The 23,591-nt window shown below is 60.0% G+C and overlaps 1 protein-coding gene and 1 long non-coding RNA gene across 4 annotated transcripts in view; one reads left to right on the top strand and one right to left on the bottom strand.

The window, feature by feature from the left end:
- The window catches only part of SRC (SRC proto-oncogene, non-receptor tyrosine kinase), a 26,333-nt gene extending 12,556 nt beyond the window's left edge, over positions 1 to 13,777 (bottom strand). For 2 of the 3 annotated variants that reach the window (XM_064521426.1, XM_064521427.1), the window contains exons 1-2: positions 7,002 to 7,025; positions 283 to 532 (exon numbers count right to left, since the gene is read on the bottom strand). In XM_064521426.1, coding sequence (XP_064377496.1) covers positions 283 to 532; positions 7,002 to 7,010 — 259 coding nt within the window. In that variant the 5' untranslated portion in view covers positions 7,011 to 7,025. Of the gene's footprint in view, positions 1 to 282; positions 533 to 7,001; positions 7,026 to 13,402 lie in introns of those variants that run through there. The other variant, XM_064521428.1, reaches the window with a different exon arrangement.
- On the top strand, positions 12,136 to 23,053 carry LOC135330105 (uncharacterized). The gene is made up of 2 exons (XR_010391873.1): positions 12,136 to 12,507; positions 16,236 to 23,053. It is a non-coding gene; the product is annotated as an uncharacterized LOC135330105 (long non-coding RNA).
- Positions 23,054 to 23,591: the final 538 nt, after the last annotated feature.

Here is a 23,591-nt window from a genome sequence, read left to right as displayed (position 1 = left end):
GCTCGAGAGGACCACGCTCTCCATGGCACGGTGCTTGCTGCAGCCATGCCAAGAGGGCGGACGAGGGTCGGGGCAGCCCTCGCTTGGGGTCCTCCTCTCCCACTATCCTCAACCAGCAGATAGGAACCGCATCTGCTCTTCTATCAAGCACCCTCTCTAGTGCAAAGGCAGCGTCCTTCAAAAGGAGGAGGTCACACCATCACAAACCAAATCCATGCAAACCTAGCCACTAATCTCCAAAGCCCCCCCCCCGCTCTTAGAGAGCCCCAACGCCACACTGACCTGCCAGAGCCCCGGAGCGCTGCGGCGACGTGACGGTGTCGGAGGTGTTGAAGCCCCCAAAGAGCTTGGACTCCGCAGCCATGGTCCCGAAGGTGCGGCTGGGGGTGCGATGGGCGTCGGGAGCGGCCGTCTTGCTGGGCGTCTGGGAGGCCGGGTAGCCGCCGTGGTGGGCGTTCTCCGCGGGCTCCAGGCTGCGCCGACGCTGGCTGGCGTCTTTGGGCTTGCTCTTGCTGCTCCCCATGGTGCCGGGCTAAGAGAGACCGGCACGCACATGCAAAAGGGCTTTTTTATTTTTTTTCTTTAAAGAAAAAAGCTGCTTCCTAAGGCTTGTGCAACAGACGCCTGCCCACTAGGAAGCGAAACAAAATCGCCGCAGTCTTTTCAAGCATCAGCTGACGGAAAGTCTGGATGTCCTGCCCTTGCCCTGGGATAACTCCGCCACTGGGTTAAACTCAAGCCGCCTCCCGCACCTCCCTGTTCGCTAGCGAAACGCTGGCTGGAGGTGGAACGGGCACAAGGCGCTCCGCGAGCGGCAAGGCCAGCGGGAAGCACGCGCAAAGCGATACAGCGGAGCGGAGAACGGCGAGCCCGTGCCCTTGCCAGGCGGCAACCAGGCGCGCAGCAGCGGAGGCTGTCGCAGCCGCAGGGCTGCATCGTGACGGCGGCGCAACCCAGCCCAGCGGAGCCTTTCCCGCGGGCGCTGCGCGTTTCGCAGCGGGGTCGCGGCTGCAGCCCGCGGCTGGAGCTGCCCCCGGCGCTCCTTCCTCGGGGCGGGTCAACGCCGAGGCCGCTCCCGTGCGGCGCAAAGCGTGCAGCAGACGAAGCTCTCCGGCACGGTGAGCATGGGAAAGTTTCAGTCGTGAATGGTTTAAGGCAGTCGGCAGCTAAAGACCAAGGGATCTCTGCTTTATATATAGTCGTGCCTTCCTTTCTGCTCAAGATCACGCTCTATAAATACCTTCAAGGTAACGGTATAAATGAAGGAAGGGAATTATTCGCAGTCTCCAAAGATGGCAGGAGACACAGCAGTGTCCTGAAGCTATGGCAGGGAAGATTTAGGCTGGATCACGCATGGCAGGATGGAAAAGGGAGGGGGGAAAAACAGAGAGAATATCTCTAATGCAAGCGGACAAGGGGGCGAAGAGCAGAGGCGGCCAGGCATGCGCGGGGGGCGAGCCAGACGCGAGGGATCAGCCCCCCAGATGGACGGTTTTCCAACCCGGCTCCGGACGGGAGCCGGACGGCTCCTCCCGCATGGGGCGTCAGCGGTGCAGGGCGCGGGCTCCGCTCTCCCCACCCCAGCGCCTCTTCCACGGCGAGGGCTCCGCTTGGAGACAGTCTGCTTTTCCAAGAGACCCAACTTTCACCTACCGGCTCCCAACTCCCAGACTGCAAAGAGGAGGAACATCCCCCGCGGCAAGGAGGGTCGGGGCCCACGGACATCCGCGTCGGGCTCTGGGGGCCTCGGAGCAAGGGGGACAGGAAGGCGAGATAAAAGCCGTGGGCTTGCAAACGGTCACCTGCAGCAGCCCCGAGGAGAAGGGGCTTTCAAAAGCCCTGGCGCTGACACCACTAGAGCAGAATTTGGGGGAAAAGCAAGTACTTGGAAACAGGAGAAAGCCCCCAGCCAGAGTGCGAGCTGCAAGAAGCCTGTCTTCCTTTCCCCATCTCCATCAGCTGAGCCTCCTGCTCACCGCAGCACCGGCCGGCAGCTCCCGGCCCCGCGGCGCCCGGCCCGGTGGAGGAGCGGTGCGCGGCCCCGAAGCCCGGGCAGCCGCCTCGTGACTGCCCACGCGCCCCTGAGCAACGCGCGCCAGCCCCGGCTCACAGTTTCCCCCGGCAGCGGCACTTCCCCAAGCAGCAGGAGAGCCAGGAGGGGCCCCGCAGCCCCGCCGCCACTGCCGGCTCCTCCGCTCGGGGCAAGAGGCTGCCTGGGATTTTGGGTTCCATCAGCCGGGCAGAGCCTGCAGCAGCTTCGCCGCGCAGCCGGTCTCCTGCCCCGGCGTCCCACCAGCGCCAAGCTCGGTCCCCAGAGGCACGAACGCCTCGGAAGGGCAGCGCGCCCGGGGCCCCACGCAAGGAGGACCAGACGTGCCCCGCGAGACCGCGCGCTCCGCGAGACTGCCCTCGGCTCTGCCACGCGCAATGCCGCGGAGGCACCTCGTCGGGGCCGCCGGTGGGAACCCCCCCGCGGGACGGCAGGGCGAGCGGCGCCCTGCAAAAGCCGCCCGTGTGGCTGCCAGCCGGGGACAGCTTGGCTGAACATCTGACTTTTCAGTGTGCTGCGAAAAATCAAAGGACTCAAAAATAGCTAAAATGCCTGGACATTAAATACGAGCGAGCACAGAAAGGCCATCGGCCCTGACCGGGGAGGGTGTCAGCACCGGGGCCACCCGGCCACCAGCCTGCAGCCCTGAAGGACACGGCTCAAAAGCCACGAGCATCACTGGGGGTTTTCATGTCGCACAAGCATCGCCATGTGTTTTTACACTGCAAAAGCAACCAGCATCACCGAATGTTTTTACATTGCAAATAGTTTTGCACCTAAATGCCTACCCGTACTCGTTTCGCTTTGGCTAGCGCGAGACCTCGGCTGGCAACCCCAGAATGCACCCAGCTCCGTGCCAGCCCCGCTGCTGCGCCGGGAGGTCGGCAGGGCTCCCCGGGGCGCGGGGCGAAGGCTCCCGGCAGCCAGCCCTGTGCTCTGCCTGCGGCTGCCCCAGCCCCGAGCCCCCCCCAGAAAGGTTGGGAGGTTTTGTCTTACGGACAGACTCATTTATCCGAGCGGTTTGATGCCCCTTCCCGAGGGTTCGGAGATGCCTTACCTGCAGCCGCAGGCTCGCTCCCCTCCTCCTCCTCCTCCTCCGCCGGCTGCCTCGGCCAGCCCCCCCGCCCCGGGGCAGCCCGCTCGCCTCCCCCTCGCTCCGAGCTCTCATGTGTGAAGAGGGGACGATTCTCTGCTCCACTTCATCGCGGCCGCCCGGCAAGGGCGAGGAGGCGGCGGGGGCAGCCCACAGCCTGCCGTGGCGGCGAGAGCGCAGCGACCACGGCACGGCTCCCGGGAGCCCCGCGGGCACCCCAGCCCACCCGGGGGTTTTTGGTTGCCACCCAGAAGGGAGAAGCAAGACCCGCTGCTCCAGGCGCGCCGCCGCTCCGGCACGAGGTGCTTCCAGCCCCACCACGCCGCTTCGGCACGGTCGGGACCGCTCACGGTGATGCACTGCCACCAACGGGGACCTCGTCACCGGCGACACAAGCTGTCCTCTCCATCCCCAAGGCCACAGACGCTTTACCGCATGAGGGATACTTGGAGCACGTCACGCTGCTCAAGCCCGGATTCAGCCAGAAAAGCAAGCTTTCATCACAGTCTTCAAGACACTTAAAAAGAAATGCTATTTCTCTGAAATAGCAGGTCAGGGCAGAGCTTGGGGTCAAAGCTGGAGCAGGGAAAGGCACGGCGTGAACGGTGACCTTGCCAGGCTTTGCCACCACCTTCACGATCTCCGACTCCCCGTTCTGTCGTGAAACACTAAAAAACTGCCACTTTTCCCCTGCTTTCCTGCCGAAAATGAAACCTCCTTCCGATCAGCCCCACTCCTGCAGACGAAAAAGCGTCCGGTGAACATTTAAGCTGCCCCAAGAGCACAAGGGCTCTTGGCGTGAGGCACGGCGGCTGCGGCGCTGCCGGCTCCCGGCGGCAGACAGTGCTCCCCTGCCGACGCGGCGGGAGCCCGGAGAGCGGGGCTGTCCCGGGAGAACCCACAGCTCGGCTGGGGCCCCCGCCGCAGCCCGCCGTGCAGAAAGGCCGGAGCCACGGTTTCCCATCCCGTCCAGGGACGAAACGCACCCAAGACACGCCAACAGGGCTGGCAGCACCTTAGATGCTCCCGGAGGCAGGTGCCCTGGCAGAGACCAGCTGCGGGTGTTTTTACTGTGCTGTCGTTTAACCCGGCTCAGAGCAAGCCTGGAAGAGAGACCAGCCACAGCCTCTCACCTTCCTGCACGAGCTGGCACCAGCGAAGGTGCAGGGACGGGGCGGGGGGGTTAGAAAGAAACGGGAGCACGGGAGCAGGAGCCGCTGCCCCAGAGCACTGCGGGCTGCTCTGCAGCCCTCCTTGCAAGAGCCGCCCCGGCCCGACCTCGGGAACGAACAGCAGCACAGCCAGAGCTACGCGGCACAGGCTCCAGCTCGGTGTTTTATAAATCTGTTGCACGGGGTGGACATCAAAAAGCAAACCTTCTCGGGGTCTGTGTACAACGGTGGAGCCACCCCGCTTCGCTGCACGCAGAGGATGCGCCACGGCGCAGCTTTACTTTGCCATCCTTCCCTTCCCCCTGCTAATAAGTTGTGTCCCTATTTTTAGTGCGTTTGATTAGGATAATAAGCAGCAGCTGATTGACAGCTCTTGAAGACTTGAATGGTTGTAATTTGTACTTGACTAATATTCGCCGGCAATAATTGCGCAGCGGGAGGGAAGGTGGAGGAAGCTGCAGGCTCAACTCGAGCCCGCAGCACATACAAATAAGGCTGCGGCGCGCGGCGCCCGCCTGCCCGCGGCACTGCAAACGCAGGCGCGAGCTGCACCGCTGCGGTTCCTCGCGCCGGGGCAGAGCGGGGCACCGGCAAGGCTTCCGGCTGGATCCTGCCCTGCGCGTCACCTTAGCGGGGGTAGACGGATGGTTGATCAGGCTGAAGATGAGTCTCCCCGGGAAAGCCCCGTTTGGTGGCCGCCCGGCAGAGCGCCGCACGTGGCACCCTCCCCGCGGGCGCACCGCCCTCGCCCCCTCCGCCGCCGAGCTCGCTGCCTCGCTGCCAAGGCCACATCTGCATTTAGACGTAACAGGACCAAAAAACCCCCCACCAAAGCAGCCCAAAGTACGCCTCCGTGTGAGGTCAGCCCCGTGCGGGAAGCCTGCGAGGTGCAAGAAGTGACACTGCTGGGAAGGGGAAGTGGAGCAGATCCTCCAGCAGCTTCCAGGTTCGGTTTGCAACGCTGACATCTGTCTCACGCTCTCAGCGTTTTGCCTTCGCCACGAAACAGCAGCTGCCCTGCAAAGCCAGCACCCGCCTGGGAACCGAGAGGAGCTGCGGCCTCCTCCAACCTGCCGGCACTGAAGCAGCGGCGGGGGCTGTCACCGCTGCGGGACAGACACCCTCCTCCAAGAGCCTGACGCCACCTCCTCTTGCGTGAACAGGACACGAGGCACCGCAGCGACCTGGCCGAAAACGTGCACCCCGGGCAGCAGCGGAGCTGCAATCTCAGCCGGTGCACAGCCGGGCACCGCTCCTCCACTGCCCTCGCTCCAAATCCTGGCGGAGCCGGGCCGCTTCCCGCGCCGAGGCAGAGCGGGCAGGACGGGAGCAGAGCATCCCCAGGGACCGCAGGGCACGCTCGGCACTGCCTTTCCGGGATGGGCCACCCCGCGCTCCCCATCCCCCTGCCGCGGCCGATCAGGCATTCCGGGAAAAAAACAAACCACCCGGTGAGCTGGGAAGCGGCGAAAGGAGCAGCCCCGTCCCCGCGCCCGCCAGCAGTGATGCTCCCGGAAAGGCAGGGCCGGGGAGAGCGGCTGCTCCCGCGCAGGGCCGTCTCCCCCCGGCAGGCTGCCCCCCTCCGCGCCCGCAGCGCCAAGGATGCGACGGGCTGCGGAGCCGCGCGCGATAGCGGCTCAGGCAGCCGCGGGGGAAGCAATCTTATCTTTTTTTTTTTTTCAGAGACACTAACAAAAGACACTGATTGGGAGCAGACAAAACACAGAAGCGCCACGTTTCCCGGCTTCGGCAAGTGAAACGCAGCAACCTTGGGAAAGCCTGCGGCACCCTGGGGCCGCGAACCAGATGAAGGAGCCCCGGGGAGGGGGAACCTCCAGCAAAACAGCCTCAGGCCCGCTGCCGACCCCAATGGGTCCCGAATTGCAGACGGGGCTGGGCGCCCGGCGAGACCGAGGGGCGACCTGTGCGGTGAGGGCCACCACGCTGCCCGGGACGGGGCTCTGCCCATCGACACCTGTGAGGAGCACCTCCACCAGATATTTAATCCCCCCAAGCAAAGACCCCTCTGCCGCAGCCCGGGGCTGGTAGCGGTGGGTCCCGGGGCAGGGAGGCGTGCGGTGCCCGGCGTGTGCAGCGCCGGCGCGGGCGCAGGTTCCCCTCCCCTGCCGTCCTCGGCGCTCTGCAAAGCCGCAGGGTGGGAGCACGGGGCAGCCGTGCCAAGCCGAGCCGGCCCGTGGCCCCGCTGCACGGCGACACCCTTGCGCGGGCCGGCGCGGGGCACGCAGGCCACCCAGCCCGGGCATGCGGCGGGAGCTTCGCCCTTTCCCGGCGCCTCGCTTCCCCCAGCCGCAGCGGCCCCCGAGCGCTGGCGGGAAGCAGGGAGACACTCGCCGCCGCCCTGCCAACGCGGTCGGGCACCTCAGCAAACTGCCGGGAGATCTCCCTGTGGGGCTCAGCCCATGAGAGCCCCCACATCCCGCCATCCTCCTCCGCGAGGAGACCCGTTTCTCACCTGCAGACCAGAGCTGCAAACAAAAGCAGAGAGGCTCACTTAATCCCTTGGCGCCACGAGCTGGAGCCAAAGGTAGACGGAGGCCTCCTGGCCCCGGCTCCCGCGGTGCGGCACAAGCAGCGGTTTGGCTCGCGGAGGCCACGAGCCCGCTCCTGCCCTAGGAGAGGGAGCGGGACGAGGGGGCAGCCGGCGGGACCGAACCAGCAGCTTCACCTGGAGCATCAGGCCGTGGGGCCGTGATTCAGGCCACGGAGGTCCCGCTCGCCCCGGGGAGCCCGCTGGGAGCAGGCCGGGATGCCTCGGTGTGCCGGAGGGCTGCGCAACGCGGCCGACTGCAGAAGACAACGAGGAAGGGGTGGCGGCTCCCTCCACACCACTCCCAGCTCCTGCACGGCTGCCCTGACCCCGGGGATGCAGGGAATCCCTTCGAGCCGGGTCGCGCCGGCAATGCCCACGGCTCCTCTCCAGCCCAGCCCGAGCTGCAGCTCTCGCTGCCTCCAGGACTGCTGCACCACGCTCCCCCCCCAAATTCCTCCTGCCCGGGCGGACGTGACTCATGGGCGGCTGCGCCCGGCGCTGTCTACCTGCTCCCACCGCGGCTCCGGGCTGACGCACCAATTTCGCAGCTGGCAGACCAGGGCGCCCCAGGCGAGGATCCCGGCTCAGCCGCGCGTTCAGCCCCGCGGGGCAGGCGGAGGAAGGGGCGAGGGACTCACGAGGAACAGCCAGCCTCCGGCCGCCAGCAAGTTGCAACCGTCCCTGGCCGCGCTGGCGTCACCGCCGAAACATTTCCACCTTCGGAAAAACCAGCCCATCCAGTCGGGCAGGGAGAGGAGCTCCGCGATGCCCCCCGGGATGGCGGCACACGGCCCCCAAGGGCCCCCGGAGCGATGCCTCCCCGGGCGCATCGCCTCCCGGGACCCTCCGACGCAAGCAGCAAGGCCTGGGGAAGCTGTGGAGGGGTATTCGCATCCTCATCCCCAGCGGGTCCAGCGTGCTGCTCCCGCGCCGCGGCCCTGGCCGCCCTGCCGGCACGTGGCAGCTCCGCTCGGGGACACCTGGGAGAGGAGCCGGGCAGAGCTCCACGCAGCACTGCTATCCGCAGCCCGAGCAGACAGAAAACAAAGGAAAACGCTGAGTTAGTGTCTCGCTGCCGCCACTCCCGGAGGGGAGACCCGGGCTCTGCGCTGCTCCCAGCCGCCACGGCTCCCCCAGCCCAGGGCTGGCCCGCACGGCCGCGAGCAGCGCAGGAGGCAGGCAGACAGCTGTGGGGGACGTGGGGCGCCCGCGAGCAGCGGTCACGGCCGGCCGTGCAGTGTGCCGCAGGGCAGAGCGGCGTACGGAGACGGCAGGGCAGCACGGCGGGGAGAGGCGCCACGGCCGCCGGCTTTGGGCAGGGGAGCCTTTCCCGCACCCCAGCACCCCCGAGACACAGAGCCGAGGGCTCCTGCACACCGCGAGCGAGCCGGACGGGGCGAAAAACCTCTCCGTGGCAGCAGAGAGCGGGGCAGCAGCATGGGTCCGGTGCAGCACCCGCACCGAGGGCGGCACTCGCAGCCGAGCACCCTCCAGCCAGGGCTCCCCGCGGGGCGGCAGCGGCTGGGGAGCGGCGCCTGCTCCAGTGGGGCACCAGGGCCCAGCAGCAGCTGCTGCGTCCATGCAGGTGCGTGCACACGTGTGCAGGTACGTGCATGCAGCACGGGCTCCGGGGCTGATGAATCGGCCACGTGAGCAGCTCCCGGGCACAGGGACTGACCCAGGCTGCTTTAATTTGCAGGCTTCAAGGGGGCACGCTGCCATACCTGGCTGCCATCTCCCCAGCCCAGCTTAGCCTCAACAGAGCACAAAAGACCAACCAAATCGCTGCCCACCCAAAGCGTTGGAAACACCCTCCTCTGCCTCTCGTCCTTTTTGAGACCCTAAACCCAGCGGGACGTTCAGCTTTCCCCAGCAGCAGCTTGAGCAGGCTCTGCATGGAGACGCAAGCAAGGAGCCCTGCCGGACGGCTGGGAACGGCCGTGCGGGGAGGAAGCTATTTCTGCAGCGCGCAGTCAGGTTTTCCTCCGGCCGACTGAGGAGAGCGCAGCCGGCTGCCTGCCAGCAAAAAGGGGAAAAAAAAAAATTGGCAGCCGCGCGAGTGAGACCGTAACGGGTCAGGCGCGGGCCAGCGCTGGGGACCTGGGAGCCAGCCTCCGCGCCGCAGGGAGGATGCACGGCCCCGCACAAGTCACGAGCCCGCCTGAGTCAGCGGTGGGCAGAGTGCGGCCCTGGCACCCCCAACGGACAGCAAAGCTGGCTGCCCCGCCGTAAACCCCGGGCGAGAGAGACCTGCCCCCGTGCTGGGACGCGGGGCGCTCAGCGGCCGCGGGGACGGGTCCAGAGAGAATATATATGTGGGACGACATTATGCAGGGTGCAATGCACACCCTGCATCTTCCTCATCTTCCTCCCCTAGGTCCAAGTCTCCTCACCCTAGATACGCTCCTGGACCACTCAGACCAGGCTATGGGTATTTCAGCTGCTGAAACCACGGCAGCCTGGAGCTGTGCAGCTCAGGCCCACACGCAGATTTCTTTACGGTCTGGAGACAACAAAATAGCAATACTAGTCGCGGACTGGGTGCCCCTTTCCCGGGGTTTCTCCCAGGATGAGCCCCAGGGCGACACAGCTTAGCCAGAGCGCAGGAGCCGATGCCGGCGCTGCAACCTGGACCAGCCGCCCGCAGCGCCGAGCTGCCCCTTCCCCTGGCCACGGCTCCGCGCCGAGACACGAGACCCCCCACATCTCGCCCAGGATACGAGATGCTCCAGGACCCCAGAGCTGGCTGGCACCGCCGCCTCACCAGCCCCCGGCACGTCCCGCTCATGCTTCCCGGCTCCGCGTGGCCTTCCCTTCCCACGGGAAGCGGCACACAGCAAGGATACACGTAGCCTCCGGGAGAATCAGTGCAAGGTGCAGATTTACAGGTCCTGGCCTACGTTCAAATCATGTTTGTGCCTGTTTCAGGGCTTTATTTCCAAATCACGCTTTATTTCCAAATCACAGAGGCATGTGTGGAGCAGCCCCGGGTCCCTTTACAGGAGCCGTGCACCCACGGGCGTCTGTGCCAGTGCGGAGCCGAATCGAGGACGAGGACCCGGGTGAACCCGAACGTCGGCTCAGGCCAGCTCTGATTCAGCCACGCTCACTCAGTTACTTGCTCTTCTTGCCTAAGCGGACTCTGCAGCGGACGGCCGCCTGGCTCGCTGCCAACTCAAAATATCAAAGACCAAAGTCATTACTTTCTTTCTGAAGCTTGCTCTAAAATGGCACCACGACACATCCCACGTTTTTGCTCCTCGTCGGAGACTTGGGCAAAGCGCGAGCCCCGAGGGGATCCCTCTCGGCCACCGAAGCGACGAGCCTCAGGAAACAGGACCTCGCCGGGATGGAAACACTGACCGCCCGCGCCCGAGTCACATGAAGAGCAGTGCGAGGACGGTGATTTCCACGCAAAGAGCTTTGAGCTGGTTTTAGGGCACGGAACTGAAGGCAGGGCTCCTGCGCAGAGCACGGCGCGGGCCCAGGTGCTCCCGCTGCCCCGCCGGCTGGAGCCGCAGCACGGGACACGCTGCCAGGCGGGCGCCGCGCCGGGACGTGAGGCGCTGCGGAAGTGAGGTCATTTGGGAAATTGTTCCGAGAGATAAAGAAATGAGCTCGAAACCGAGCTGCAAAATAGACAGGACAGGAAACAATAGAGCTCTAGATAGGCTTTCCAATTTCCCCTAGCGATGCCAAGAGCACAGCACTTTGTACAAGTGATGCTCTTTTTTTTTTTTTTCTTTTGCCTTAAACGCGCTGTGAGGAAACACAGACCGAAGGAGTACGGAGCCGAAGCCGTTTGCTTTGGCCCAGGCTATGCCGACCTTTTTCCTCGCTACGTGCATTTGTTGGTGGTTACAATGGGACATCACGGGCCAAGGCCTTCAAGTCTCATCCGATCAGAGCTGAGGGACTCCCAAGGCCAGGCTTCGCCCCGTTACCAGCGCCATCTCCCACCGGGCTGGGGGCCGGGGATGGGGCCGTCTCCCATGTCATGGCCCGTCCCAGGGGCAGAAGTGGCTGGTGCCGCCTCAGTGCCACACGGCAGCTTTCCTTGGTGGCACGGCGGCGCTGCCGAACCCGCAACGCAGCCCTCGGCGGGACCGGCCAGGCTGGGCAACCCCCCCCACCCCCCGCGAAGGAGCCAGGGCTGGGGGCACAAACGCCCCCACCGCAAGGAGCCTGGGCCAGCGCGGGGAGGCGAGAGGCAGCATCGCCCGGGGCGGCAGGAAGGACCGACGGGGATTCGGCTGCACAGGAGCACCACGGTCCCGTCCAGCCCCCCTCGCCCCGGTGCCCCCGCTGCACGGACGCTGCTTCCCCCGAGCTGCACGCAGGGATGCTCAGACAACCGACTCCGATTAAAGAAAACCAAAAACCAAAGCAAAACAAAAAAAACACCCTTGGGGTGTCCAGAGTGCGTCCCTACCCCCGGCCCCCGCCTCGGGGAGGCTGTGTGACTGCTGATGCCCCTCCACGGGGCAAAGGCAGCAAAGGAGCTTCCCACCCTCCCGGCAGAGCCTCCGCGCACTTTGGCCACTGCACACTACAGCTCTTCCCTCCACCCTCCATCTCCCAGCTCCCTAGCTCGGTGCTTGGGGCTCCCTCCTCCCTCGCCACGGCACCTAGACGATTTTCCATCACTCTGGGACAAAATCGTTACAGGGCGGAGATATCGTTAGAGCATCTCCATCACACAGGGAGCACTGCGAGGCCACTAACGATCGAGACAGGGAACATCGGACTTCCCTGAGCTACTGTGTCAGCCCACAAATAACCCAGGCTCCCAAACCGCCCGGCTGCGCTTCAGCCAAGCCACGGGCTGCGAGGCGAAGGGACGAGCCTCCGCTCTTGGGTTCCTGGGCCCAAACCTGGGGCTGGACACTGAGCCCTGTGTTTTAAGCAGAGGTGCCCTCCTCTGCAAAAAGAGCCTTCACTAGCTCACGGCACAGAGGCAGATCCCTCGGGAGGAGCACGCAAGCCTGACCTCGGGGATCCCAGACAGCTACGGAGAGTTCACAGCCAGATCCTGAGCCAGCACAGACTGATGTGGAACAAGGGGCTTCAGTGCAGGCCCACCGAGCAGCCAAGGATGAGCCCCGCCGGTGCTGGGGCAGCCCCCGGCGTAAACGACACAGCCCCACTGTTTCGAAGCCCCCACACCCTGCGCTTCCCCGCCACGTCCCCGGCGGGGGGACACGTGCCAGCAAAGCCGCCTGCGGTCCCTAGGCCAACTCAGCTGCGACCTGTCGTACGTCCCACACCGTGGCTTCGGCACGCTGATTACTGCGTGTTGACGGGGAACCCCAGCCTGAGGGACGGCTTTGCCGGCACCAAACGCTGCGCCCTCGCAGAGGTGCTGCGACCCGGCGCTCACGCCTGGGCGCTGCTCGCTGCGGGCACCTCGTCGGATTAGAGAAGAGCTGCACAAAATACTTTGGCTTCCTGCCTTCCTACCCCTGCTCCTCCGGGGAGCACCAGGGTGGGAGGAGGGGGAAAAAATAAGAATGCAAGAGCAAGCCTTTCCCTGCCAGGCTCACGCGGCGCTGCCGAACGCCTGCTCTCCGGCCGGCCACAGGCACGGGCCGCAACTCACGTGGCGCACGGGGACGGGACCCCGAGGTGACCGCGAGGCCAGGTAACAGCAGCCCACAGAGCTCTGGCAGCAACGGAGGAGGGGGGCAGCGCTGGGGGCGAGGGTCCGGGTGCAGCGGGGCGGAGGGCGCACGGCAGGGCGGTGGGGCAGAGCGCAAGGCCCAGAGCGAGCGGGACGCACACGCAAACGCAGCAGAGACGCGTCTAGTTCCCAGCAGGGCTTTGCACAAAACTTCTCCGGAGCGCCCGGAGCCCGCCCCGGGCAGCGCCCAGCCGCAGCCCCCCGGCGCCGGCAGCGGAGCGCCCGGGCCCCGCACCGCGGCGGCGGGCGAGGCTCCCGCAGCCGCTCGGCCCGGGCGCCCGGCGCTGCCCCGCGGCTGTCACGGGCGCGGCGGGGCCGCTCGCCGGCGCGCCCGGGCTGCAGCGCCCCGGCTGCACCGTGGGGCCGCGGGGCCGGGAAAGGCTCCGGGAGGCGGCCCGGTGCCCTGCATCTCCCCGCCGGGCCCGTCGCAGGCAGCCCGGGCAGAGGGGCGCGGACGGCAGCCCGGCCTAACGCGGCCCTCCGGGGCCGGACGCGACCCCCAGCATTACCGCCGAGCCCAGGCTACGGGGGAGCGGAGCAGGAGACCCCAGCGCGGGGGGGCAATGAATATTTCACGCCCTGGCCTACATACAGCCCGCCCGCCCCGCGCCGCGCTCCCGGGGGCCCCGCAGCCCCCGGACACAACAAAGGGGAGCGCGGGCAGGCGCCGCCGCTCGCCCGCACCCGCCGCCGCCCCCCGGGCCCGCCCAGACCCGCCGCCGCCCCCGGACCCGGCCGGACCCCCAGCCGCCCGGCCCGACCGCGGGCATCCCGCCCCGTCCCGTCCCGTCCCGTCCCGCCCCGCCGGGGCGCGGGCAGCCCCAGCCGGACCCCGGCCGCCCCGCCGCCCGCTCACCTCCGCGTGTGCGCGGCCCCGCTTTGTCTCCGCGCCGGGGGCGCGGCCGCCGCCGCCGCGCTGCTGCCCGGGCCGCCGAGCCGAGCCGAGCCGCGCCGGGCGCTCAGGGCTGCGCCGCCGGCAGCATCGCGCAGTGCCGCGGATCCGGCGCGCTGCTCCCTCGCCCGCCCCCGCTCGCCCCGTCCCGGGGAGGGGGGGGAAGGGAGAAACCCACAGGAAAAAAAAAAAGAGGAATATGGCAGCAAACCGGAAACGGCTTATAGGGGAAAAAAAAAAGCAGCAGCCGCTCCCCGCGGCGGTTTCTAAGGGAGAAGGCTCCGCGCAGCTGGGCTCCGCGGGCGCGCAGCCGGCGACGCCGCCCCGTCGGCGACGGACGGAGGGGGCAGCGGCCCCGGGTCCCCCGCAGCGGGCCGGGCCGGGCCGGGCCTCGGCTTCCCCAGCGCCCTTCGGCTGCCGCTCCCCGTGGGGCTGCAGGGCCCTCCCTCCCCTTACCTGGGAACCAAAACCGATAGCGGGGAAGTGATTTTCAGAATTTCAGATTTCAGGTTAAAATCTGGCTATTTTCTGTTCGCTTTATTAAGCACCTCTGACACACAGCAGGCAGCAGGGAGCAAAGCTGTTCTGTCCGGGACTCTGCACTTGCGCCTGAGCCCCCATCCTTGGCAGGGCCGCCCGGCAGCGCCAGGAAGGCCACGATCCGCCTTCCTGGTGTTTCAAAAGGCGGCAAAACTTCAGGCAGGAGAAAAGCAGCAGAGATAAAGCGCGTGGGGGCCTCCGCGGGGAAACGCGTGGCCGTGAGCCCCGCTGGGGCCGCTCCATCCGGCCGGGGCCCTCGCTCCCGCGCCGGGGGAGCCGGGTGCCAAGGTGGGCGAAGTCCTCCGTGGCGCCCGGCTCGGCGCTGGCCCTGGCCCAAGCCCTCACGACTCCACGGGGGAAGCCGGGCGAGGACCCCCGGGCATTCGCGGGGTGCCGTAACGGGGCTGCGCACGCTGCCGCTGCGTGGGGACGGCGCTGACCCGGGGCGGGAAAGGCCCTCGCGCCGCTTGGCACCGTTTCCTCCTGCCCTGCAGAAGCGGCCTGGCTGCAGCAGAAGCGCTGCCCGGCTGAGAAGAGGAAGCTGAGGGCTGAACGAGCAGCACGAAGGCGACTAGTTCCCCCTCCCCTCCGTCCGCTTGCTGAAACACGTCCCCCAATACCTCCCCGTTCCCCGGCAAGGTCTCGGGGAGTCCCCCGGCAGTGCAAAGCCCCTGCGAGGCGCGCTCGGCGGCTGGCAGGCTGCGGTAATCTGTCACCACATCTGTCGTGCCCCTGCCCACCCCCCCACAAGATCTTGCGGCCAGCTAAGAGGGGATTTGTGACCCCCCCCCCCCAAGTCCGAGTGAGATCTGGTGCCTTAGAAACAGTTTGAAAAGCTAACAAGTTTCGGAGAACAACGTGGCCGGGCTTCCCCCCCCCCCCGCCCTTGTTCTTTTTAAGTTATTAAAGAAATATTTCCCGTGACACGGCTGACGGCCAGCGAATCCATGAGTCACCAGGAACAAGGAGTCATGCACAGCGCCGATCCATCACCCGGGCCACCGCCGTGCGCGAGGCCCTGCCCTGGGAGGAGCGGCTCATCCGATAAGGCCCCCCGAGCTGCTGCACTTGGCCGGAAAAGTGCATCCCTCTCCCTCGGGCCCCCGAGGGCTGGTACCGGCGGGCTGTCCACCAGCCCCCGGCGTGGGCAGCTGCTGCAGAGCGAGCGGCTGTGGTCCAGCGCGCCGGCTGGGCTCCACGGGCCCCCGCGAAGGCCGGGGACGCGCTGCTCTCCCTCGCGCCCGGCCCCGCCAAGGAGCTGCTCCTGCAGGCTGCAGCGCCCCGGGACAGCGCGGAGCTCGGCCCCGGCCCGGGGGGAACTGGCGGGGTGACTCAGCCGCTGCTGGATCCAGACCCAAATCTGAGATGCAATTATGACTTAAAAATATTTGAATTTTGTTTTCCTCTTTTGCAGTCAGCTCCTTTCCTAGGGGCTGGCCTGCCATCGCGGTTTGCATCTCCGGCGGGGCCAGCCCATCACCCAAAGGCAAATGGCAGAACGCTGTGCTTTCTAACACGCTGCACCAAATCTGCACCAAATCTGCGACACAATCGCTCCTTCGATGAAGATGCCAATGTGCAAATTTAAAATGGCAAACAGATACTCTCGAAAACCAGCCCTTATCTTTTGGGCTTCGATTCAGGAATGTGCCCTCGTAACACTCTGACATTAAACACACGACGTTGGCGATAATGCAATTATAACCCATTTGTGTTTAAGCAACTCAGCACACTTAGCGCTTTCTTGGATCAGACACGAAGTCCGGGACCGAAGGACAAGTGCCGGCAGCCGTAGCTGCTCCCCTGGCATCTGCCTGTTTTCCTTTGCTTCCTGCCCACTCAAAATATTTTTCTTTAAACAGCAAAATCCAGGATCTTTCTTACCCAGCTCAGGGATCCAGTGTCTGACCTGAACCTTTTTTTCTTGAGATGTTTTTTTCTGTTCACTTTTAAGCAGCACCTGGAAAACCCCCACTGGAGAGGGGAAAAGGGTTGTAGAGAGAGGCTGAAACAGAGAAAAAAAGGCACAATCAAATTTAAAATGCATCACTGAATATTTCTGATGTCTCGGTTGTTACAGCACATCTCGATTTCTCGTTAGAATATCATTTTAAGATGTGCATAGGTATTTTCCTGCTTTCCTGCTGATCTTCATGCAAGCTCCATCCGGAAAAACAAGAATGAAAATTATTCTACCCAGAGTGCTGTCAGGCTAATGGAGTAAGTAAGTGCCTGGTTTCTTTGTTATCCCCTTCAGGTGCACAGCTCGCTGGTAGCCGTCGACGCACCCCACATTCGCAGCAGCCGAGGGAGCTTCTGTGACTGATTTCTACAGTGCTGCCCACCCCGCCGGGGCCGCGGGCTCCCCCTTCTCCCAGCCAGCCGGGTCTGCGGAGCTGCTCCCTGCCCCATGCCGTCCTCAAAACGCAGCGCAAGCCACATCGAATTGCTCCACGAGACTTGGAAGATCTTCTTGTAAAGCGAGAGGATGCTTTTTGGGTCCAAAAGTTGATCTGTGTCCTGACCTCTCAAACCGTAGCTGTGGCTTTATGACAAAACATCTATTCATCTCCAAGCAGATTTATTTTTAAGCGTCTCCTTGGCAAGCATGAATAAGTTTTGTTTAATGGATCCTGTTCCTGAGGCTAGCTGCATTTTGTTCACTGCAAAATCCAAATATATTTGCCCGAATTATTACTCTTGATAATAGAATGGTTGTGTTCAAGCTGCCGGGCAGACACAGAAGCAGGGGCAGCTCTTTCCCAAAGAATTTATGATCATCAGACTTTACAGTCTTGCAAATAGTGAGCGTGTGCGACGACAAATGATCAGAACGATGAGATGCATTGGGAAAGCCGCAGTTGCGAGCTATGAGCCTGATTTAGTGGGGCCTGATGAAGTGGGCTCAGGAAAGGGGTGGGTGGGTGGTGGCAGCTGGAGACCTGCCATGCCCTTTGGAGTGGCGACACTGCCGCACCGGCTGGGGAAGGCAACGCAGGCTCTTACCCCAGCTCTGAAGCTGCACAAGTCAGGTCGTGCCAGCGCAAGATTCCTTTGGGAAACAGGCGGCTGGAAAACACTGACTCAGTGGAAATGTTTGGGGAGAAGACCTGGAGTTGATCAACAGCTTTGGAAGGAAATTGCCTACCCGTTCAATACAGTCACAGCATTTCATGTGGGCTTTATAACTGATAAAATACAAACATTTTGATAAGATCAGAATTAGGTATTTTGGAATAGATCATTTAGACAAAAATTCTACACTTCTCACTTTTTGCCTCAGTTTAGGAGAAAAGCCACATACAAAACACTAGCATTTCCCAGTGGTGGAAATTCTGCTTTTTGGCCAGTCTTAGTGGCAATAGAAAAGAGCAGTTCAGAAAAGCCCATGAAAAATCGTACAGATGAGATTTATAGCCTTCTTTCTGGCTGCTTTGCTAACAGAGCAGCTGGGGATTCCTCCTGAGCAGAGGAATCGCTGGGTAGTTCAAGGCTCTTGTAGCCACATCAACTTGACTGTCCCCTGGAGCATGAGGGTGTGTGTGCAGAGCAGATCGCGCTGTAGCATTCCTCGGACAGCGGAGAAGTCCCCCGGGTGCTGTTCCTGCGAGCGCAGGGCTGCTCGTAGCCACATTAGCGACTGCATTCTGCGCCAAATGGAGCTCAGACAGACACAAGGGTGGTTCCCCCATCATTCAGCGTTGGTCCTTTGAGCGAGGGATGGGCTAGGGAGGCCAAAGTCTGAATCTCTAAAATTTAAACCATATGATGTTTGGATCCACGGTCAATTTAAACTGAACTAAATAACGAGGCAGGAGGAAGGTAGGGACAGAAATGTTTGCTGCTTCGCCCCTTCTCTCAAAACCAGCCCCCCTCCCCCAGCAATTCCCTTTATCCCAGAGGCCTGATCCTCCGGGACACTCAGACGTCCGCTTCAGCCACCTAAAGAAGCTGCTGTAGCATCAGAAGTACCGGCTTCGCAGAGCCCACAGCCTCGAGGGACTTCACACGCGCAGACCCCAGCAGCCGCGGTCTGGTTGTTTTACAGCACGAACCCACCCAGCATGAGCTGATTTATAGGACGAAGCCTCTGAAAGTAGGAGGGATGTGGCCTAACAAGCCCCCCGGCTGCAGCACGGCTCCCTGCCTGCGAGGCTACAGCCGAGGCACAAGAAAGGCAGGACGTGCCTGGGGCTGGGGCTGGGGCTGGGGCTGGGGCTGACTCAGCTGCGCTCGCTCCCCTGCGCGCCGGGAGTGCCGCGGCCCGAAGCAGCTCACTACCCCACAGCGCGTGCCGTACTCTGGACTTTGGCTGTTGCTGAGATGAATTTATAAGCTCAGAAGGGGTGTTACAGAAACAGCAGCCGCAGGGAAGGCAATAGGAGTTGGCTTTGGAGCCAAGGACACCTGGGTTGAAGCCACAGCTTGGACAAAATCTAAGAAATCGCAGACCAGTCCTGATGCCTCCCTAGGGCCCAGTCTGTGAACTGGAGCTGGCTGAACTTAGAGGGGCGGCACATCAGAGATTTGGATAAGAAACAAAATCAGGGTCCAGAGTGCAGTCTTACAAATAAGAAAAGCTGCATTTAGCATGTAAATAGGACCCCGAGAAAGCATGGTACAGATCCCCCTTTTGAGAGCCCAGATCTTCAAGCACTACAAAGGACATCAGCTAGGCAACAAATGTTTTTAAGAGGGAAGCAAAGCAGATGAGATCTAAAGTGGGTATGCCTTGTATCTACCAGTCAAAAAGACAACGGAGCACATGGGGAACAAGCTATCAGGGACTGCAAAGCAGAAAAACACTAGAATTGGAAATAGGATCCTTCTCTCAGGGCTGGTTGGCCGCATCTCAGACACCAGTGCTGTTATGAGAGTGGGAGAAAGGCTGGACTCGAACCGTGGAGGAGCCTGTCAGCCTCTTCGCTCCCACCACCCACGGTGGTCCTCCCAGGGGCTGCGGCCATCTGGCGTGTGGCTGTTCCCACCTCCAGCAAGCAGGATGCAAAGAGCATCAAAGCCATACAGAGGCTTTTGGTGACTAAATGAAACCAGGAAAGCTCAGAGGAGGGAAGTGAACAGTGCAAGAGGTTTGGGATTGCACAACACAAATGTGTGTGCACTGGCTAAGAACAGGATCTGAGCAGGTCGTATGAAGCATGCACAGTACCATAGCACTCCTTATCACAAGAGCTTGGAAGCTTAATATTTAATGGTTTAACTCCTTGTGGCTCAAGGGCAGGCAGACGTGCGTGGTGTTGCTTTCTGAGGCTCCCAAGGCAGAGAGCTGACTTTCCTGAGCAGTTAAGTCTGCTAGCTGAAAAAATTATCTGGTAAGAGAAACATGCTAAAGGGGCTGATTATAAGGCAACACCTTTCTTCATCCTAGGCTGCTTTCTCTACGTGTTCTTTCTCTATATCAGTCCTTGCAAAACCAGGTGATACTCACGATCTGTCACTGGCAGTTAAAGGACAGTAAGGCTGCAAGAACAGTAGAATTGCAACAGACATCAATCTACAACAGCAAGAGGGAGCATGGGAGTGAACAGAAAGGCCAAGGTTTGGAAGAACAACATGGAACACGGGAAAATCGCTAGACTTCAAGGAAAAGGCAGGAAGCCGAGTTCATTGCCCTGCAATTGCCAGCTCCGAGCAAGAGACATTTCGACTAGCTGCTGCACACCAGCTAACATACCAAAAGCCACAAAACACCCCCACAAACTTGGAACAACTGATCAAAAGCCACAAACTGCCAGTACCACAGGAGAAGAGCAGGACCTTGGGCCTGCAATAACTGGCAATTTAAGATGAAATGCTAAAGCAAACATTGATTAGCACCCATGTCTCTTGCAAGAGAGAAGAGGGGGAAAAAAAACAAAAACAAATTATCCCTTCTGTTTTGCTGTGGGAGATGAGGGTCAGATCCTTTCCCAGTGCCAAATCTGGCAATCGCCTTAATCGCTAAACAAGCAGCCGTGCCCTTTATTCCAGCACCCTTCACTTACTGCCCCATCTCTTTGTTGTAGTCAGTCTCTGATGCCTCATGAGATTAACAAATGAACGGCTAAATCAATACAGTCTTCTTGATCTCTGCTGGCCACAAACAACCCTGGACTATGGGCTGTGAACATAACTTTTGTCTGAAAGAAGTATCAGAGTGTCAGAGACTCCCCAGAGAGAAGCCCAGCACCCCAACCCCTGGGACATCTCAGTCCTGGCTGTCCAAAAATTCACAAACACACATGGGGGAACAGTTCAGCTGTGCATTGGGAAAGGGTCTTCCCTTCCTACAGTTTCCTTATTTTCTCCTCGAGTATCCTATCAGCTCCAGCCTTGATCCTCCCTGAAATCCAGGCACTGCAGGAATATTTTCACATTCTTCCTGACAGGCTGGGAAATAACCTTAGCCTATAGACTCAACTTGGGGGCCAACCTGCAAGCATCGGTCCTCTTCGAAGAGGACCTCAGGCTGCTGAGTTCCCGTCAGTAGGGAACCTCACCAGACTCCCTCTGAAGCAGAGAAGTGTGTGTACGAGAATGAAAGTAAATTAGGTCTGAACAAGATTAACAGGGATTTAACTGAACTATGTGAACTGGAACTCCAGTCACGAGCTACTTATTAGCCTGTCTCAAGGGACTGTGCTGCTTGCACTGGAGGAGCACAAAGATGCATTGTGAGCCTGAGACACAGCTCAAGGGGATGGCGACAGCCACAGCTGAAGATGAGCATGGCCAGAGAGGGAGATCTGCTTAAATATGATCAAAAACAACCCCCAAAAATCTGAACTCAGCCATGTTTTTTCAGAGCAGAGGTTTGGCCTGCTGAGAGAAAGGAACTCCCTACTATACATTAGCAGAGGAAACCCACCTCCCAGCCCAGCTTCAGGGCTTGGGATCCCAGACCAACTGGTACTGCCTATTGGCTAGTATCTGGAGGCTGGCGTTTGAAAACCTTCCCTTCAACAGAAGTGACTTAACGAGGTCTGCAGCTCCCTTTGGGATGTTAATAACAAAACAGCCTCGAGAAAAGTACTTGGGAATTAAGGGAGTTACCACACAAGTCCTTCTCTCCACTTGGTTTTCTGCTGCGGGAACCAAGTGACGCTTGCCAGAGCTTGGCTAGCCCCCTTAGCCTTTTCCTAGCTGAAGAACTGGCACCAGACAGCTCCACGCTCCGGCCACGTACACATGAGCTACTCATACACCAAGGGGCTACAGAAAATCCCTGTTATCCATCTACTGAAACACCATCTAATACCCTGCTAGTATTATTACCAAATGCTGCCTTTATTATTACTACCTTCCCAGGGATTCTTGGAATCAAAATCTCTCAGGGGAGGTGAATTAATTTAGTCACAGCACCATTTCCTCCTTCCAGGAAGGTGGAGGTGTATTGGAAGATAGTTTGCTACTTCAAAGTCCAACACAAATATGCACATGCCTGACTGTTAACTAACCAATTTCTCACAGATTAAGGGATCTGAAAGGCTTTCTCTTAATGGATCATTTTTATGAATAAGGTTATTTATGCCCCTTCCTATGTTCCACAGTTCTGGCAGGTTTCACAATGAATGCATAGAAAGAGGCAGCACAATTTTAAAAAGAGGTTTTTTTTTTTTTTTTAAACAAAGAGGTTGCAGTTGTATTTATTACACATTTCAAGAGAAAATAAAATACATGGGATACTGGTCATCTCTAAAAAGATACTGCAAATTCAGCTAATGAGAGCATTGAAGTAGATATCAAGGTGTTAGGAACAGACTGAAAATTTATCTCAACCCCTGCCCCCAACAAAAACAAACCCCAATAGCCACAATTTCTATTTAACAATGAGTAACTAAGCCTCTAAATAGCTATAACACAATGCTGCTGTAGTAGCCTGCCATTTCAGGGTAACAACCATACAGTGCTCTTCACTAACTATTTGTTGGCCGTGGAAGCATTTTAGGTAAAATGTATGCTACTCTTTCAATATTTGAAATTCTGTTAGAACAAAGCATTAAAACCCACCTTGAGGTCACCTGTAGAAAGCCAGAGTTGTTAGATGAAACAACTACATGATCAACTATCCACATTTAACAAAATGGAACAAATGATCTACAGTACCTATCCAGGACAGTGACAAGGCTTTTCTTTCACCTGCAGACTGCAGGCAGGAACATGGGTCCTAAAGGGCAACTCAGAACAGTATTGTTCTTTGTTATTTGTGTGGCAAGTTTTTATAATGTTTCTTTACACTTAGAATACATAGTAACCTTACAGTGCTTGTGTCTTTCGTGTTTCCTTCTGTACTGCTAGAATTGCCTTTATGTAGCCGTGGAGAACAGACAAGGCACTGTTTACTCCAAAGGCCTGCTGAAGAGGGGAAGGTATGACTGTTCACAGATGGGGAGTGGGACCAGGCGTAGGCCAGGTAGTCTCTCCCTGCCTGTGGACACACACCCCAGCTTGTGCAGGATATGATAACAATGCCTTTGTCACCACCTCCGCTATTATCTGCTACCAACCACTTGCGGCCTAAACTAATGTCAAGAGCCTGACCCACACCAAAGCTGCCTCATAAATCAAGTGAAAAGGGGAATTAATATCTACAACTACATGCTGATCAGGCATGAGAACCCATGATGGGGGCCCTCCACTATTTAGTTCTCTAAATCTGAAGGGTGGAAACCTTTGTCACAAGTTTTCATTAATTTCTTTTCCCTTCCCTTTTGAAAACCCAGTCAGCGGGTTGAGCCCAGAGGAGTGTGTCAGAGTGACATAGGTCCTGGCTACTGATAAGGATGCCAAGAAACCTAATCACAATAGACATGCGCCTTAGAAGCATATAAAATGTGACAGTAACAACAGCTCTTTGGAGCTCCCTCTCAGCTGGTCTGGGACGCCCCCCTTATTGCGTCCTGCACACTTGAGACCCTCGCCCGACGTGGAACAGGTTGTATTACCTCTGCTTGCTCTGTATGTAGTGTAGTGTGTTATTTTTTTTTACCCTGTTAAATATGGAACTTGCTATATTGTTTAAACTCTCTTGCTTAAGGATACTGGTGTACTTAATAAATATCTGAAACCTGATAACCGCCTGGCTGTTTGGTCAGTGAAGCGTTAAAAGAAAAAAAATACAAGTCACCCCACTGGCCACGAGCAGTGTTCGTGACAGTAGCTGAAAAAATAAAGGCTGCATTTAAAGCAGCACTCTCTAAGCTGGATTTTAAGTAGTGCAAACTTGGTGTCAGCATTCTGATTAGAGAAGTAGAGAACTTGGAGCAGAGAAGCAATGAGAAGTTATGATCAACCTGGAACAGGCGTCAATTTGGCTCACCCACCAAAAGCCAGAAGGAACAGAAAATCTGGGCCTTCTCAACAATGATGGTTCCTGTAAATGCGCTCTTTGCCTTGTTGGAGAACATATGCAACACAACTCTGGACACCCCTTGCTCCTGCAACACTGCTACTGCATCCGGGTTCACAAGGCATTTGTGAACTGAGGATGGGAGTCAATGTATGCAAAACTTGCAGCCTTGACAGAGAGTACCCTTCAAAGCTCCTCTGAACCCTGGGTACGCCTAAAACAGCAAGTTCTCCTCCCACTGACTCATTCATGATCAAACAAACC

This window comes from Dromaius novaehollandiae, chromosome 16 (assembly GCF_036370855.1).
Source record: "Dromaius novaehollandiae isolate bDroNov1 chromosome 16, bDroNov1.hap1, whole genome shotgun sequence".
Lineage (NCBI taxonomy): Eukaryota > Metazoa > Chordata > Aves > Casuariiformes > Dromaiidae > Dromaius > Dromaius novaehollandiae.
The sequence above is the reverse complement of the archived record's forward strand: the minus strand, read 5'-3'. Positions and strand labels throughout refer to the sequence as shown.